Genomic DNA, 16645 nt, shown 5'->3' with positions numbered 1-16645 from the left:
ATGCGCAGAAGCGCCGAATCGCAACCCACATGTGCGCAGACGCGCTGCTGCGGGTTGCGAATGTGCATCCCGCATGGATCATGTTCACAACCTGAGCATCCACTGTATTTGGAAGGTAGCCTGAGGGGTCCAACCCCCTGGAATCTTAGCTAAAGCATCCATGACAGATGGCCATCCAAACCTCTGTTTAAAAACCTCCAAGGAAGGAGAGTCCACCATTTTCTGAGGGAGACTGTTCCACTGTTGAACAGCTCTTCCGGTCAGAAAGTTCTTCCTGACGTTTAGTCGGAATCTCTCCTTTCTTGTAACCTGAATCCATTTCCTACCCTCCAGAGCAGGAGAAAATAAGTTTGCTCCATCCTCCATGTGATGGCATCCATGGAGAGAAGTAGCAGGTGCCCTTCAGCTGAGTCACGGCCCTTCCGCAAATTTTATTTTAATAAGTCGTATTATTAATTAAATGGCAATTATTTAAATGTGTTTTCATAGCTTAGGTACCGCCTGAACACCCTAGTTTCCGAGCACCTTACAATAGGAAATGCCGTGTACGAAATGAAATCAGCTGAAATTCACCGGGAGGGTAAAACTCACTGTTTTTGCCCTCAGAAATACAGTGGTGCCCCGCAAGACGAATGCCTCGCAAGACGGAAAACCCGCTAGACGAAAGGGTTTTCCGTTTTGGAGGTGCTTCGCAGGACGAATTTGCTATGGGCTTGCTTCGCAAGACGAAAATGCCTTGCGATTCCTGAGTTTCCCCCCCCCCCTCCCAGCCTTTTTCCCAAGCCCCTAAGCCGCTTAACAGCTGTTCGCTAAGCCGCTGAACAGCTGATCTAAGCCGCTAATAGCCTTTTAGCAGCTAATCTGCTAATCCCTTAAGCCTTTAATAGCCGCTAATAGCCACTAAACCGCTAATAGCGCTAATAGCGCTAATCCGCTAATGGGCTTGCTTCGCAAGGCGAAAAAAACCGCAAGACGAAGAGACTCGCGGAACGGATTCTTTTCGTCTTGTGAGGCACCACTGTAAAGCCCTCGTTTCTTTCTGGAACAGGGGGAGAGGAACAAGCTTTTTAAAACAAGGATCGTTTGATTTGCTTTGGCATGGGAAAATGACTGCCTGGCATTGCCACTCGATAGGATTTCCTTGCCCTGATAGTGACACAGGCCCAAACCGATTGCTCCCTTTGCTTCTGATCGAAGCAATTGCCCGAGGCAGAATCCTTTCTGTTAAACCACCTTTGAAGGAACAGAAAGAAAAAAAGAAGTCTTTTCCACTCCACCCAGAGAGGCCGAACCATGCTTGTGCCACCTAACCACCACCCCTAGCTATGGAAGACTGCCCTTCCTTGGCACCAGGGCCCTCTCAGACGTATTGGGACATGCCGAGCGGAGTGGTTTGTTCTGATGTGTGCCCAGAGAGAGCGGACGGTTGGGTGGCACGAGAAAACACGGTGGGCGTTGCCTGGATCTCTCTGCACCTGGAAGGTGGTGCCAAGGAGACACCTCTGACATGGTTCAGGGCAGGAGGCTGGCAGGAGCAGAAAACATCAAGATGGGGGGCGGGTAAGGGGTCAGTAGAACAGGCCTTCCTGTTAGGGTTTGTTTTGCGTCTTGACATATCCCTTGCGTTTCTGTCAGGAGTGTTGCTTTCCTGTCAGCGGCACATTTTACCTCACAACGTCATGCTTTGGCTGACAATGGTAATGACGCTCATAAGCAAATGCAACTTTGTATTTCATTGGCTTTCCCCCTCCTTTTTTATATTTGCAGGTAAAGTTTGTGACTTGGTGGACTCTTCGTGAGGAGTCCCTTCCTCCCCAACTCCCCAACCCCAAATCGGACGGCTTTTCCAGCTCACAGACCGATGGTAGGCCTCAGGCATGATTTGAAAGACATCCTCTCTCAGAGGGGCAGGGAAAAAGAAAAGCCCGTTGGAATATGTGGTTTCATGTGAACGGCGGGTGCTGAAATATCCTGTGATCAGTCCGTCAACTTTACTGAACGTAGCCGAAGGACTTCACAATATACAAGATGTCAAACTCCCAATTAAAATTAAAAACTTGATACGGAATCACAGAACAGCCATTAGTACCCATGTGCACCAACCTCCATGGGTTAAGATTTATAATACTGTGCATTTTATCATTCTTGATATGACTAGAATGCAGCTTCTAAGCCGGCAGTGGAAATTTGGTTACCAAATGGACAGAACTGAGGAACCATTGAGAAGTTGTTGGCCGTTAGATCCAGCCAGCATAGCCGATAATGGTCAGGGGATGATAGGAGCCCAGCCCCATCGGAAGGGCTCTAGGTCAGTGGGCGCTGACCCTTTATGGCCAGCCCAATACATTTTGGCACCTGAGGCACACCACAAAATGGCGACCCTCCTCCCTGCTAGGGAAGAAAGGGCGGGTCAAGATTTATATCAGAAAGAAGAAGGGAATGGAGATCTACATCGGGATCTGCTGCCCCGGTGGATCCTGCTGCCTAAGGTGGCTGTCTCACCTTGCCTCATGGGTGGGCCAGTCCTGCAGGAGGGTGAAGGGGACAATGTCCCACCAACCTCAGTCTGCCATCAGCCAGCCCTACCTGGCTGTCAGCCTCCTCCACCTTAGACTCAGTGTTGCCCATGAGGAACTCAGAGAGGAAGAAGAGGACGACGATGGGAACAAAACTGGAATTAGTTGGCTTTGACTGTGATTGGCTTTGGCTGCCCTTACTCTTGGGCTTCCTGTCTTCCACCCCACCAGTTTCCATGGGCACCAGCTGTTGCTGCTTTAGGTTCCCCATCCCTGCTCTAGGACTTTGTCTAATCCTTTTTTTGTTTTCCATGAATAAACCCTTTGCTCTCTTTCTCTTTCTCACAGATCTCCCAGAAAGCCCCCTGTGGAGTTGCTTTGGCAACGGAAAGGCCTGCGCCCCCTGCGTCATGAAGGCTGGAACCCCCCCAGGGAAGCCCCCTGGGGACAAGACAGAATCCCGCTTCTGGGCTCGGATCTGCTGTGCAAATGCCCTTCTCTTGATCTGTGTCAATGTCTTTTTCTATGCTTATTTTGCTTAAGGGATGTCTTCTGAAAAGTTCCTCAGAGAAGACGGGAAGGAATTTGGGGTGAGTGGGGAGGGGAGGGGAAGAGAGAACTGGTGTGTATGTGGAAGATGGAAAGTATTCTCTGATACCAGTGGATTGCTTTATTTAAATATTATATTTCAGCTACTGATGGGGCCGTACTAAGCTACCAAGAGGAAGAGTTGTAGCTCAGTAGAGTATAGAAGCAGATCTGCATGCAGAAGATCCCAGGTTCAATCACCAGGTAGGGCTGGGAATCCCCCCCCCCAACCTCAGAGAGCTGCTGCCAGCCAGTGTGTACAGTACTGAGCTAAGATGAGCAAATGGTCTGACTCAGTAGAAGGCAGCTTCCAGGAATTAATGCACAAAATTGGAAACTTTGGGTTTTATAAGGTACTCCACTGGAGATGACACTGGACCTTTGGGCTAGCATATGCAGATTTTTTTCATTTTTTTTTTCAACCAAGGGGACTAGAATCTTTCTTAGAAAATAATTAAAAATAAACTGGCAGATTTAGTTTGCAGAAAAAGACCCTGATTTGTAAACAGCCCATAAATACTGAACTCAGTTCAGCTTGGCCATTTTACATGTTCCACAGTTCACTTGTAGTTGGGCATGGTAGCCGTTTCTGGCTAGGCATGAGAGCGGCACAGGAACACCCCCATCTTGTTTTGCTACCTCTGGTGCAATTGAGCTGAAGACTCACCACAACTCTCTTTTGACATTGGCCCACTGGCAAACAGAGGAAATTGCTGTAGCACCTTCACTGCAGATCGCCACAGGGTGGTATTGCAGCTTCTAGCTAAGAAGATATCCTATTGGCTCCTTGCATCGTGTGGTTTCTGCTACGGCATCACTAAGGAAGGGTGCTGGCCCAAGTAAAGACAAGTCAAGGGTCAGCACCTTGGAGAGAGATCATTGCGATGGTCAAACATCTAAGTTGTCTCAGCAAGGAACTATTGGCAGAGTTTTAAAGCACAGCTAGGTAGTCACTGACTTGAGGGCCCATCTCCTCAGTGCTGCCACACAGACGGTTAAAGAACCAGCGTTTTATTCTGCAACCATTGCCTTTTTTGGAGGTACAGTGGTACCTCAGGTTAAGTATTTAATTTGTTTCAGAGGTCCATTCTTAACCTGAAACTGTTCTTAACCTGAAGCACCACTTTAGCTAATGGGGCCTCCAGCTGCTGCCACGCCGCCGGAGGCCGATTTCTGTTCTTATCCTGAAGCAAAGTTCTTAACTTGAAGCACTATTTCTGGGTTAGTGGAGTGTGTAACCTGAAGCGTATGTAACCTGAGGTACCACTGTACTGAGGTTTTCAGCCATAGGGATCTCTCAGGGCTTTCTCGATCCTGCAAGGGTTTGTGGACCAGCCACCAGAGTCTGGTGGCAGAGTTGTCTCCTTGGGGCTCTGGGGAGGGGGACCCCGGAGTCTGAAAACCCATGCAGGATGGGGCAGAACATGGATCCGTCCCTTCCTTGGAGGTAACGCTTGCACCAGATATGCAACAGTATGTCAGGGAGTGTTATGCCTGCTTTCCCTGAGCTTTTGCCTTCCTGGCTACAAAACAGGGTTTTACCTCTCACCTTTTGCCCTCTCACAATTTGTTTATTAGACATAACGCTTGGCTGGAGCATGGCGGGGGATGCAGACGTAATCAAGTATCGGGGGAACATCTGAGGGAAGCACCTGCTGACTCGTAAATTTGCTAACACTGGAAATGTGCTTAGATGGAAATACGTTAAGTTCAGGCTGGTTTCCTACTGTTTCCAATTGTTGATGTCTGCTAATAAAAGGAGCCTTGGCAGTGCTAGCCGGCAGCTTGCTTGGAGCATGCTTGCCAGCGTGCTTCTGCACAGCTCACCTGCATCCAACCTTCTGGTGTCCGTTATTCCTAGGTACCCCTGCCCGTACGGGCCAGTCGTGTCCGACTCTAGGGTTGTGTGTCCATCTCACTTAAGAGGCCGGGGGCCAGCGCTGTCTGCAGACACTTCCGGGTCACATGGCCAGCGTGATGAAGCTGCTCTGGCGAGCCAGCACCAGTGCAGCACACGGAAACGCCGTTTACCTTCCCGCTATAAAGCGGTACCTATTTATCTACTTGCACTTAAGGGTGCTTTCGAACTGCTAGGTGGGCAGGAGCTGGGACCGAAAGACAGGAGCTCACCCTGCCACGGGGATTCGAACCGCCGACTATGCGATCGGCAAGCCCTAGGCACTGAGGTTTTACCCACAGCGCCACCCTATCACCCGTTATTCCTACAGAGTTGCAATTGTCAGAGGACTCTGTTTTTGAGGAGTTCTGCTCCGGGGCCATGGCACCAATGGCAGCATTGCACCCCATGTATCATGTGATACAGGGCACCAACGATGTCTAGCTCTGGCCCAGTGAAGCTGATGAGTCTCTGCCTTTTGCTCCTCAGTTGGGACAAGTCATTGCTCAGGCATGGAATGAGCATCCATCTTTTTGCCTCCAAATTTGTCTGAAGCACCTGCTTGACTGTCTGAATTACTTTATTAAACCACATAAAGGAATACAAAATGATTAGCATAACCGTAGCTAACATGCGAAACCCAACTTGAGGTTGTACACTCACACGCACAAAATCATTGCCTAGTGAAAACCAATTTGTATAATGAGGTTGTGGGTGGCCGTCGGTTCAATAAATCTCTCCACATCACACTCTGGAGTTGCTGGCGGTCCTCTCACCTAGTGTTCCCCTTCTGATGTATACAATGCGGGCACATGCCAATCACCACAAAAGGAGCTGGTCTCAGCTTTTCCTCTAGCTGTCCTGATTTGACTAGGCAGTCTCTGTCAATGCAATTGCCCAGACCTGAGCAGAACCCGGGTCCGGATACAGTACCCCAGGCCACTCTAGGTAATATTCCCCTACCTCAGCTACACCTCCTTCCAAGTGTCCTGGACAAAACAAGACATCCCATTTTTTTTCTTGCAAGATCTCAGTGGCCATTTTGGATATCAGGATCCCACTCACTCGTGCATTGTGCTCTCCCCCCTCCCCCCAAAATTGCTTTTTTGTGGGGGGGGGTGAGAGCAAGGCACAGGTCACATCACCTGAGAGTGCATCCTGGAAGACATCCCAGTTTTGCACTGGAAAAAGTTGGAAGGTGTGCGTTCCTTGCTCCGCCCACTTTTGCCTCTGGCCCCACCCACATGTGGCCTCTGGAAGGTTGTCCAGAAGGGAATGTGGCCCTCGGGCTGAATGCCTTCCCTGCGAGGTTTCTGCCAGAGTGGACTATACCGAGAAAGCTGGACCTTTGCACTCTATCTCGTATGCTCCCTAGAAACTGAGAGGCAGTGCCTTGCAGAAAGCTCAGTGAGTTCTTTGCAAACACCAGGCTTTGTGAAGAGTCTCTAAATAGAGGGAGGGGTCAAGGAGGCAGGTGGGAGAATGTTTGCCTGGCTGCAAAGTGTATCAGATTCCTCCTTCCTGTTGCCCTCGGCTGTTGGTGACGCAAGAGAGCGGGGGGGGGGGGGGGGGGACACCATTCTGAGATAAGGCATGCCTAGTCACAAGATGCTTATGAAACAAGCTGGGGGGGGGAGGAGGTGTTTTCAAACAAATGAAAAGAGGGAACTGAGATTTGCTCAGGGGGATTCCCCACCCAGTCGTCTGTTCCCACATTGGAAACCGCCCGTGTGTGAAAGGTCAACTCTTTGACCGGCTAAGCCAGAGGTGAGGAAGCTCAGGCTTGGAGGTGGTAAATGTGACCCTCTGGCCCCTCTGTCTGCCTTTTGAGACCCTCCCTAAGCTGTGCCCCCTCCCAGGGCATGTTCTTGAGTGATTTTTGACTGGTTTGCATGCATTCTTGAACTGTGATAATGCCTTCTGCTACCCAGGATGGAGAGGAGAGTGTGGAAAACCTCTGGGTTTTGCATGGCTGGAATGAACCCGACTGTACAAAGGTAAATTTTGCATCCATTGATTCCTCCATTTTTGCTTCTGAACCCCCCCAGGACTGAAGTGTGGTCCCTGGAAGATCCCACACAAGGGAACGCCACCCTCAGACATAAACAGGGTCCCCAAATTCTGGGTCAATCCATTGGATTAGATTCAGGGGTTCATTACTCCCAGCCTACCAATGTCCCCTGTGGGTTTTGCTGACACAAACCCAACTTGTTTGAATCATCCAGCAACCTGGGACAGACGAAGAGGAAATATAATGCAAAAGAAATGAGAGGGAATTGCTATGGATGCTCCCATACAATAATGGAACTTGATATTGGTTTCACAGTCATTTCTTCATTCCCAGGGAATGTTGGGTACTCTAGTTCTGTTTAAGGGCGAGGCTACAGAGCAGATGTCAGTAAAACTACAATTCCCAGGATTCTTCAGGGGAAACTGTGATGATTCAACTGGCACCAAACCAATGGAGGAGTGCTTTCTCTGTCAGTGTTTAGTGTGGGATTGCCACCCTTCATTCACTCACTTATTACGGGGCATCCACATGGCACTGTCATCCAGTCATTGTCATTCTGCATTTTCCCTGTGGTTCTTCTGTCTCTTTATCTTAGAAAAACCAATGAAGAGCACATTTCCCCCTTTTATATATGCTGCTTGAACAACTGAGTCACACAATGGGAAGAAACATGAATTTCCAAGGATGGCTGTGTTTCGGTTTGCAGATTGGTTCGAGAAGCGCAAATCAGGTGGTTTCTCATTCGAATGCAAGCAAAATCAAGTTTCTCCCACATCCCTGGTTGTGGGCGAGGAAATGTTGAAGGCCACTCCCTTAGACCACCACTTGTCACATGGGAAGTCCACTTTTTGGTCCACTTCTGAAAAAGGTTCCAAGTGGGGTGGTCATTCCATAGATGTTCCACAGGACTTCTGTTCAGGGAGATTTTGATTGGCTGCTTCAGAAGAAGCCTCCAATGAGAACGCAGCCGAAGCGGGTCACATGCGCAGTGGGAAGACATAGTTCCTGGGGAAGAGGCCCGTCTTCACGCCAATCCTCCCTTTCCACCAGTTGGGATCAGAGCAGTCCAGGATCTCAAGGACGTCCCCTCGACAGAAGCTCAGCTGGGATGGGCTTTGGGCCGTGAAGTTGAACTGAGCCTGAACAAATTTTGGCTTTTTGGGCTGCATGAAAAAGAGAATGAGAGGATAGCTGAGAAGAAATGCCTGGCTGACACAAGCGAGCTAGTCTTGCCCACCTGTCAAGCCAGGTGTGTTGTTTACATGATGTGGTGAGATGGAGAAGATTTTCCTCCCTGCGTTTAAAACCAAAATCGCATTTGGATAAAAACTGTTTCTCAGGCGGCTAGTCCTAGTCTTTATAACCCTGTACCTTCTTCCAGAAGGCAGAAGCTGAAAGAGATCATTTCCGGGGTGCGCACTATCCTGCACTATCTCTGCAGCTTTCTTATAGCACCTGGAAGCATAGATTTGATCCAAGGTGGGAAGAGTGCACCCAATTATTCTCTCCGCGGTCTTTACAAAGATTCCTGCATTGCAGGGGTTGGACTGGATGACCCTTGGTTCCTTTCCAACTCTATGACTCAATGAACAGTACACCGTGTTCCAAGTGTGGTTATGCCATAAATTTGTACAACGGCATTACGATATTGGCAGTTTCATTATCAATCCCTTTTCTAATGACCCCTATCGTGTTACTTGCCTTTCTACGAGTTGACATGCTCACCAGGTCAATATCTCTTTCCTGGAGAGCCACCACCAGTTCAGGCCCTGCTCATGCATATGTGAAGGTAGGGAGGTTTTGCTCCAAAGTGCATTGTTTTATGCTCGCTTCCATTGAAATGCCCTTGCCATTTTTATGCCCGCTCCCCCAATTTGGAGAGTTTCCGCTGCCCCATACCTCCTGCATTTCCGCATGATCCCTGAGGAAGATCTGCGCTTTCTTGGCGATGGTGGTAGTTCTGTAGAAATCCACCAGTTCGTTGATGGAGTCGAACTTCTCGTCCCAGAGATGGTACTTCCCTTTCTTTTCTCTCAGTACCTTGAAGTGCAGCACTTGATCTCCATAGCTGTGCCCAGGATGCAGAAAACAAGGTTAGCAAAAGGTGAGCAGGCAACGGCAGTGGAGGACAGTTCATTCATGTTAAATTGTGGGTGAACATATCAGACGACATAGCAATTCTTCAAACAGCTCTTGTATATTCACAGGCCCAGAACAGAACTGAACTGAAGGGTTCAGCCAGCCTGCTTATATAGAGCTCCACTACAACACAACAGTAACAACTTTCTGTAACTATCCAATCACTGAACGTCACTTTCAATTCCTTCTTTGCATATGTGGACCTGAGTGAAAACTATCTACAGTATCCCCCTGCTGGCCCAGGGTGAGAACTTCAGTACATAACAATTCATACCTTGCATATGTGGCAGTTGTATACCTTCCATTAATGAGCCCACCCCCTACACACTTTTCAGTGCATTTCCTCATCATTCCCCCCCAAAAAAAGTGTTTTTTTTACAGTGGATTTATTGTGTCAGGGCAACAGAATGCTTTAATGGCGGTGTTATGTACTGAAGTTCTCACCCTGGGCCAGCAGGGGGATACTGTAGATAGTTCAGGTCCACCATATGCAAATAAGGGATTGAAAGTGACGTTCAGTGATTGGATAGTTACAGAAAATGGTTACTGTTGCGTTCTAGTGGAGCTCTATATAAGCAGGCTGGCTGAACCCTTCTGTTCTGGCCTGTGAATGAACAAGAGGTGTTTGAAGAATCGCTGTGTTGTCTGAGATGTTCACCCACAACTTAACAGGCACAAACCTAAACTTCCAGTATGCACTAGAATCCCTCCCGCAAAGCAGTGACGGTCTGGAAGCACCTCAAGTTTCTAACCCTCAAGAGAGACTTCAAAAACTGCTGGTGCCAGAGAGGGGAGTTGAATAAGATTCTTGCTCAAATATCGGGTGGTCCTTTAATGATCTTCTTTGTCCCTCCTGCGAGTCACAAGTTCAACATCAACAATGCAAAGAAGGTCTATGTGTATAATATGCCCAGGAAGCTGAATGTTTGCTCTCCTTGGCAGGGAAAATGAAAAAAAAAAAAAAAAACCACTTGTCTAACTACACGTTAGAGGAACAGGAGCCGTCAGCCAGTCCTACTTCCTGTTTACTCCACAGCATTTGAGTCCAGAACTACTTTCGGTCCACGGTGTAGATGATGAGCTTTGTTGTTGGTGGCACACATACAAACAAGCCTTACTGCAACCAAGCTCTGGACCCTCAAACTCAGGGGTCCCCAAACTAAGGCCCGTGGGGCAGATAAGGCCCGAGGGACTCATTTATCCAGCCAGTGGTGCCCCCCGCCGCTCACTGCCACCGCCCGCTCTTACTGGCATTGCGCTGCGTGGCTGCCCACTTCTGGGTCAGAGGAGCACCGGAAATAGCTTGTGTGCATGTGCAAGCGTTATTTCCGGTGCACATCTGGGTTGGAGGAGGCCCATGCACATGTGCACAAGCTATTTCCGTTGCTCCGCCGACCTGGAAGTGCGCCAGAAATAGCATGTGCGCATGTGTATGGGCACACGCTCCCCCACCCTCCGCCCCGCCACGCGATCGGTGCTGGAGACACTGGCCCAAGGTGCAGTAAGTTTGCTGACCCCTGCTCAAACTCCTTGCAATGCCAATGAAGACAAATATTTAAATAAAGCCATTTCCCGTTCCCGGCGAGATGATGTTGCGGGCTGGGAGCAAGCCCTCCCTATGCACGCAGGGTAGAATCACCCCTGCTCCACTGGATTGTCCTCAGCCATAATCAATATTTTGATTTATTGATATATTTATGGACATATTTTTTTAGCCGATTTTGCACCTCCCCCCCACCTGCACCCTGGTGGTGGTGGGGGGCTTGCCACCCCCTAGCTATGGCTCTGTCCCTATTCCGTTAGCACAAACTGTGCCCCAGGACACCAGAGCAGGAGAAATCAAAATGGCACCAGCGATGCTTGCAAAGAGTGTTAAATTAAAGTTACCAGACGTCCCCTTTTCTCAGGGAGAGTCCCCGGATTTGCAAATCAGTCCCCATACAAAATCCATTGAAGTTGAATAGTGCCCCCGGATTCATTCGAAAAAAATCTGGTAACCTTATGCCAAATGGGGTTGCCAGACCAGGAGTGTTATGTACTGAGGTTCTCACCCTTGGCCAGCAGGAGGATACTGTAGATAGTTTTCACTCAGGTCCACATATGCAAAGAAGGAATTGAAAGTGACGTTCAGTGATTGGATAGTTACAGAAAGTAGTTACTGTTGCGTTGTAGTTGAGCTCTATATAAGCAGGTTGGCTGAAGCCTTCAGCCCAGTTCTGTTCTGGGCCTGTGAATAAACAAGAGCTGTTTGAAGAATCGCTGCGTCATCTGACATGTTCACCCACAACTTAACAAGGAGCATCCCAGACCTTGAAATTTCAGGGTACAAACGTGAGACCTGGGGGAGGGTCCTGATGATGTCCTGGGGAACAGGCGATGACATAGGGTAGTCATTTGGATTCCTCCTCTGTGCTCCCTCACAGCACTGAGACCTGGAGATGGAGGTTAATGGGGAGAGGAGAAGGTGCAGATCCCCCCAGAGTCTGGACAATAATTGGCAGCCAGTTTCTGCTAAGTTGAAGCTTGCAAGCTGCACACATAGTCTTCTTAATAAATATATATATTATTATATATATATGCTCACCCCCCTGGAAATTCAGGCCCTCCCAGACTACCTGGAGAGGAACAGGCAAACATGGAGACACCAGGTCAGATCTGGAGGTTCTGACAACCCCAGTGCTAAGAAGCACCGGCATTGCAATTGCTGTCTCTGACAGCTAGCTGGTCATCGTTGCTAAAGTTTTAATTCAGGCAGACTAATGGCCTGCCACATGCAGGTTCTGGGAGTGACTGCTTCTTGACAGCAAAGGCTCACCTCCTGCGGCCCAATCCATCAAAGGGGATTAAAAATGTCCTGCCCATGGGCGTACCTCGGAGTGCCAACCATCGTCTCATGTTCCCATGTGCAGGGATAATAAACTTAGGCTGCCCATTCCAGAAATGGAAAAAAGCAGAAATAATTGTTGGGGCTTTGGGTGGCTGTTGTTTTTGCGAGGACAAGGGGAAAGAAACTGAAAGGAGAACATGCATAAATTAGCTATTTGAGCCTCTCTGTTGAATGCCAGTGCCATTTTGTAGGCCTTAATTTGGTGGCCTGTGGGGCCCGTGGAGTTATTACTTATTATTTCTTAGGAAATTTGTTGCTCGCTTTATCTTGCCGAAGACTTAACAACCAACCAAGAAACCACCCCAAAGCAACCTTGTCACTCACATTCATTAAAAACATTCTCATCCACTTCTGAAAGACCACAGATAATTAAAGACTGGTTATGGAGGAGAGCTTTTGCCTGGCGCCTAAAAATATATAATGATGGTGCCAGGTGAGCCTCCCTGGGGAGAGCATTCCACAAGCAGGGAGCCACCACTAAAAAGGCCCACACTTTTGCTGCTACCCTGTGGAAGTGCTCTTCCGGATCTCAAAAGAGCAGATATAGCGGTTTATGTCCTGAACTCAGCGCTCTCCACCTGCTCTTTTAAGAGTGAAAGGCAATGTTTGAGGCAACATCATTCGGCCCAGACACTGAGGTCCAGTTCTGAGGGCCTTCTTGCGAGAAGTGAAATTACAGGGAACCAGGCAGAGGGCCTTCTTGGTAGTGGCACCCACTCTGTGGAACATCCTCCCATCAGATACGACTTTCTGCAGACATCTGAAGGCAGCTCTGTATCAGGAAGTTTTCAATGTCCGATGTTTTGCTGTGTTCTGTTATACAGTGGTACCTCGGGTTACAGACTCTTCAAGCTACAGACGCTTCAGGTTACAGACTACGCTAACCCAGAAATAGTACCTTGGGTTAAGAACTTTGCTTCAGGATGAGAACAGAAATTGCGCGGCAGCAGCGGGAGGCCCCATTAGCAAAAGTGGTGCTTCTGGTTAAAAACAGTTTCAGGTTAAGAACAGACCTCCAGAACGAATTAAGTTCTTAACCCGAGGTACCACTGTATTTTGTTGGAAGCTGCCCAGAGTGGCTGGGGCAACAAAGTATGATGGGCAGGGCAGAAGTAATAATTTTTTTTATTGTTATTATTACCTTCCTGCAAACAAATCAGAAAGAATGCTCAATGAGTAGCGGACATTGTCTCAGCTCCCCACAAGCTTTGTGCAAACAAAGGAGGATGAACATCCCATAAACAGCTCTGGCTGGAAACGGCTTAAATACAAGGTGCCTCCATCTGCTCAAATACGATATGCATGCGTGACTTGTGTGACCCTATTAATGCTTCCAAAATTGGCTCACAATTGGACAATGGGGAGACCTACAAGTTCTCCATACCTGATAGACAGCTAGAGAGCCAGTGTGGTGTAGTGGTTAAGAGCGGTGGACTCGTAATCTGGGGAACCGGGTTCGCATCCCCGCTCCTCCACATGCAGCTGCTGGGTGACCTTGGGCCAGTCACACTTCTCTGAAGTGTCTCAGCCCCACTCACCTCACAGAGTGTTTGTTGTGGGGGAGGAAGGGAAAGGAGATTGTTAGCCGCTTTGAGACTTCTTTGGGTAGTGATAAAGCGGGATATCAAATCCAAACTCCTCTTCTTTGGCTGAACCCAGGAGATTTCATGAAGAAGAAGCCCTTTTTTGGACATAAAGCCATTTAGAAATATGGCCGCATGCACAGATTGCCATGGAAAAGGCCCCAGAATCAGGGGTGTGTGGTCCAACCCTGGTGTCATCCTTGAGAGGGTTGACAAAATGGCACGCCATGGGGGTTGGCACTTACCGCAGGGCCTGGCCTGCAGCGCGTCTGAGCCAGACGTCTCTCCTGGGAGTGACACGGTGGCTCGGGGTCATAGCTGTCAACCTTCCCTTTTTTTGCGGGAAATTCCCTTATCCCAGTGCCATTTCCTATCCCGGATTGTTAGATATCCCGTAGACTGTCCACGGGACAGGTGAGGCTGTTGGTCTCTTATTTCCGAGGCTGCCGATCCCTTATTTTCAAATCTGAAAGTTGACAGCTATGCTCAGGGCCCTGCGCTGTCTGAAATGGCAGTGTGGGGCTTTCGCCCGCCAGGCAGACTCCGCGAGCAGCTCACTGCGCCACCCCTCTGGGCGTATCGCCGTGGCGCCCCACTGTGGCACCTGTCAGAACTCCGCTCGGCCAAGCCGATAAGGCCTCATCTTCCTCCGATCCAAGCCTTTGAAATCACCTCTGACGTATTTAATGACCTGAGCCTTTGATAAGGCCTCAAGCACATTCTATCCAGCAGGGTTCCCAGCACAGGGAAGAGACGAGAGGTTTGGCTACATTGTAAAGAGTTTTATTTCTAAACTACGCAGAACAGAAAAGACATCCTCTCTCTATGAAAGCAGAGAGCAACTGAACAAAGGAAACAGGAAACCACTAACGTCACATCCCGTCTCCTTTCCCGTGAGACACGAAGGTCTCTGGAATGTAAACAGAGTCCTGTGACTCCATGCAAATGCTCAGTGATAAGAACAGAAACTAACAGCACACCCGTGCGCGGATCGCCGCAGCACCCCTGGGGGGCAACTCGCCCTGCCGCCGCTGGTCCGGGAGCAGGAGCAGCTAGCTATGCCCCTGGCCAGAATAATCAGTGTTTCATAGGTTTTTAGACATCACCCGGGCACTCAAAGAGAACAAAAGTGTGTGGGACTGCTGATCTACGCCAATAGCCCAAAGAGATGCCGCTCCACATTACCTTTGCGGCAGATACCTGCGAACAAGAACTACACCCTGTTTAATGAAATGAAGCTTGTAAAACGAAGCAAAGCAGAAAAGCACCTGGCTGCTGCTGCAGATTTATATTGTTGGCTACTCTTCCTTAGAATGACATCAAGCTTTTAATAGTCCCGTGTAAGTGGAGGCAGCTGGGTGGGGAGGTCGGCTGATGTCATGAGTGGGTTGTGTTGGGACAAGGGCTAACTTCACATCGCCAGCTGGCTCCAAACAGGCCTGGGATGGTCCTCTCGGCTCAGGTTTGGGAAATGTTGCTTCTTTGGAAATGGGGACACAAAAAGGGTTGCCTTCGATGAATCTTTACTCTTGTGGCTTAGGGCCCTCATAATTACTGGACCGCCTCTCCTGGTCTGCCCTGCAGAGGACCTTAAGGTCCATGAATAATCATAGTTTAGAGGTCCCGGGCCCTAAGGAAGTTAGATTATCCTCCACCAGGGCCAGGGCCTTCTCAGTGATGGCTCCAACCTGGTGGAATGTTCTGTCCCATGAGACCAGGGCCCTGCAGGATTTAACTTCCTTCTGCAGGGCCTGTAAGACAGAGCTATTCCGCCTGGCTTTCAATTTGAACTTAGCCTGATCTTTTATTCCCCTTCTCTTCCCTCCCCCTCCCCTTTTTATGAAAATTACCCACTATGGGATCCCACAGCTAATGCTCCCCTGGTCTCCTCGCTGGCCCAAGTAGGACTAATTTAGCCAGCTAGCCCTGGTGATCATCTAATGTTTATTGGATGGATTTCCCCCCTAAATTGATTTTTGAATTCTGAATTTATTGTTATTCACATTTTATACTGTATTTTATGCTGTTTTTTGTTGCATCAATTAAGTGTTTCAAATTTGTTGTTAGCCGCCCTGAGCCCAGTTTTCTGAACTGGGAAGAAGGGTGGGGTATAAATAAAAATTAAAGTAAAAGGTGTGTGTGCATTTGGCATGTTTTAGCGAAATTAGCATACAAATATGTGTTAAATTAGAGGAAAATTGCTCTGCCAAAATGTTCATATTAAGTGAAACTGTCAGGAGAAATTCACACTAAATGCTGACCGAGTTCCACAAGCACTTTTTAAAAATAAATGGAAGAAAACCACAAACCATTGTGGAAATGTGGAGAAGAGAATTTACGATAGCAAATATGAGAAACAGAGAGAAATGGAATTGGACAAATTTGCCCATCCCTACGTTGTGTTGTGCCCCTTGAGTTATTTTCAAGAGCCTAGCGAAACCCTAAACTCGTCTTCCCACCCATTCAAGACTTCCTAAAACCTGAGGCCCCTAATCAGAAACTGAAGCTGGAGATTCCTTCGTTTTTTTCTGCTGTGCGTTTTTGGGTCCCTTTGTCTTTAAGAAGCAGCTTTTACTTTCTGAACCGACTTGGGTTGCCCTGCGGCTTCTGCCAAGGTAAATACAGGGGTGTCATCGGACAAACTGAATCTAGTGTGGGAACAGCTAGAGGGCAGGCAGAGGCCTCTCCCTCTGGAACGCCTCGACCAGCTAAATATTTTGCTGGTGAGGTGAATTCTGCACCCCCTCTGCTCTTGTCATCAGTGGGACGTACCGCTTAAAATGTGGTTGTTGCCTTTCCTTGTCCCGAGGCCACAGCACGAATGGCTGTCCCTTCAGTCCACACATGGGGAATCAACCACAGCACCTCTCCCTTGCAAGCAAAAAGCTAGCACCGCAAGAAGAGGTGTGACGAGAACGTTCCTCCATGATGTGCTACCTTTCTTCTTGCAGGGATTCGTACATGAAAAGCTAGCACCATAGGGAGAGGTGTGGATAGAACTTTCCTCCTTGAAGGGAGCCAGTG

At 48.7% G+C, this 16645-nt stretch overlaps 3 protein-coding genes across 3 annotated transcripts in view; 1 reads left to right on the top strand and 2 right to left on the bottom strand.

Moving 5' to 3' along the window:
- The window catches only part of SLC5A10 (solute carrier family 5 member 10), a 118020-nt gene extending 113475 nt beyond the window's left edge, over window positions 1–4545 (top strand). The window contains exons 14-16 of the mRNA XM_083413536.1: window positions 1768–1864; window positions 2865–4152; window positions 4381–4545. Coding sequence (XP_083269662.1) covers window positions 1768–1864; window positions 2865–3058 — 291 coding nt within the window. The 3' untranslated portion in view covers window positions 3059–4152; window positions 4381–4545. The remainder of the gene's footprint in view (window positions 1–1767; window positions 1865–2864; window positions 4153–4380) is intronic.
- LOC310664458 (uncharacterized protein) overlaps window positions 1–16645 on the bottom strand; it is a 541032-nt gene that overhangs the window by 509768 nt on the left and 14619 nt on the right. The window lies entirely within an intron of this gene.
- Window positions 5564–16645, bottom strand: part of GRAP (GRB2 related adaptor protein) — a 38053-nt gene continuing 26971 nt past the window's right edge. The window contains exons 4-5 of the mRNA XM_083413802.1: window positions 8912–9080; window positions 5564–8175 (exon numbers count right to left, since the gene is read on the bottom strand). Coding sequence (XP_083269928.1) covers window positions 7990–8175; window positions 8912–9080 — 355 coding nt within the window. The 3' untranslated portion in view covers window positions 5564–7989. The remainder of the gene's footprint in view (window positions 8176–8911; window positions 9081–16645) is intronic.

This window comes from Podarcis tiliguerta (assembly GCF_965153285.1).
Source record: "Podarcis tiliguerta genome assembly, chromosome: 14".
Taxonomy (NCBI): Eukaryota; Metazoa; Chordata; class Lepidosauria; order Squamata; family Lacertidae; genus Podarcis; species Podarcis tiliguerta.
This window is presented reverse-complemented; position numbering and strand designations above follow the sequence as displayed.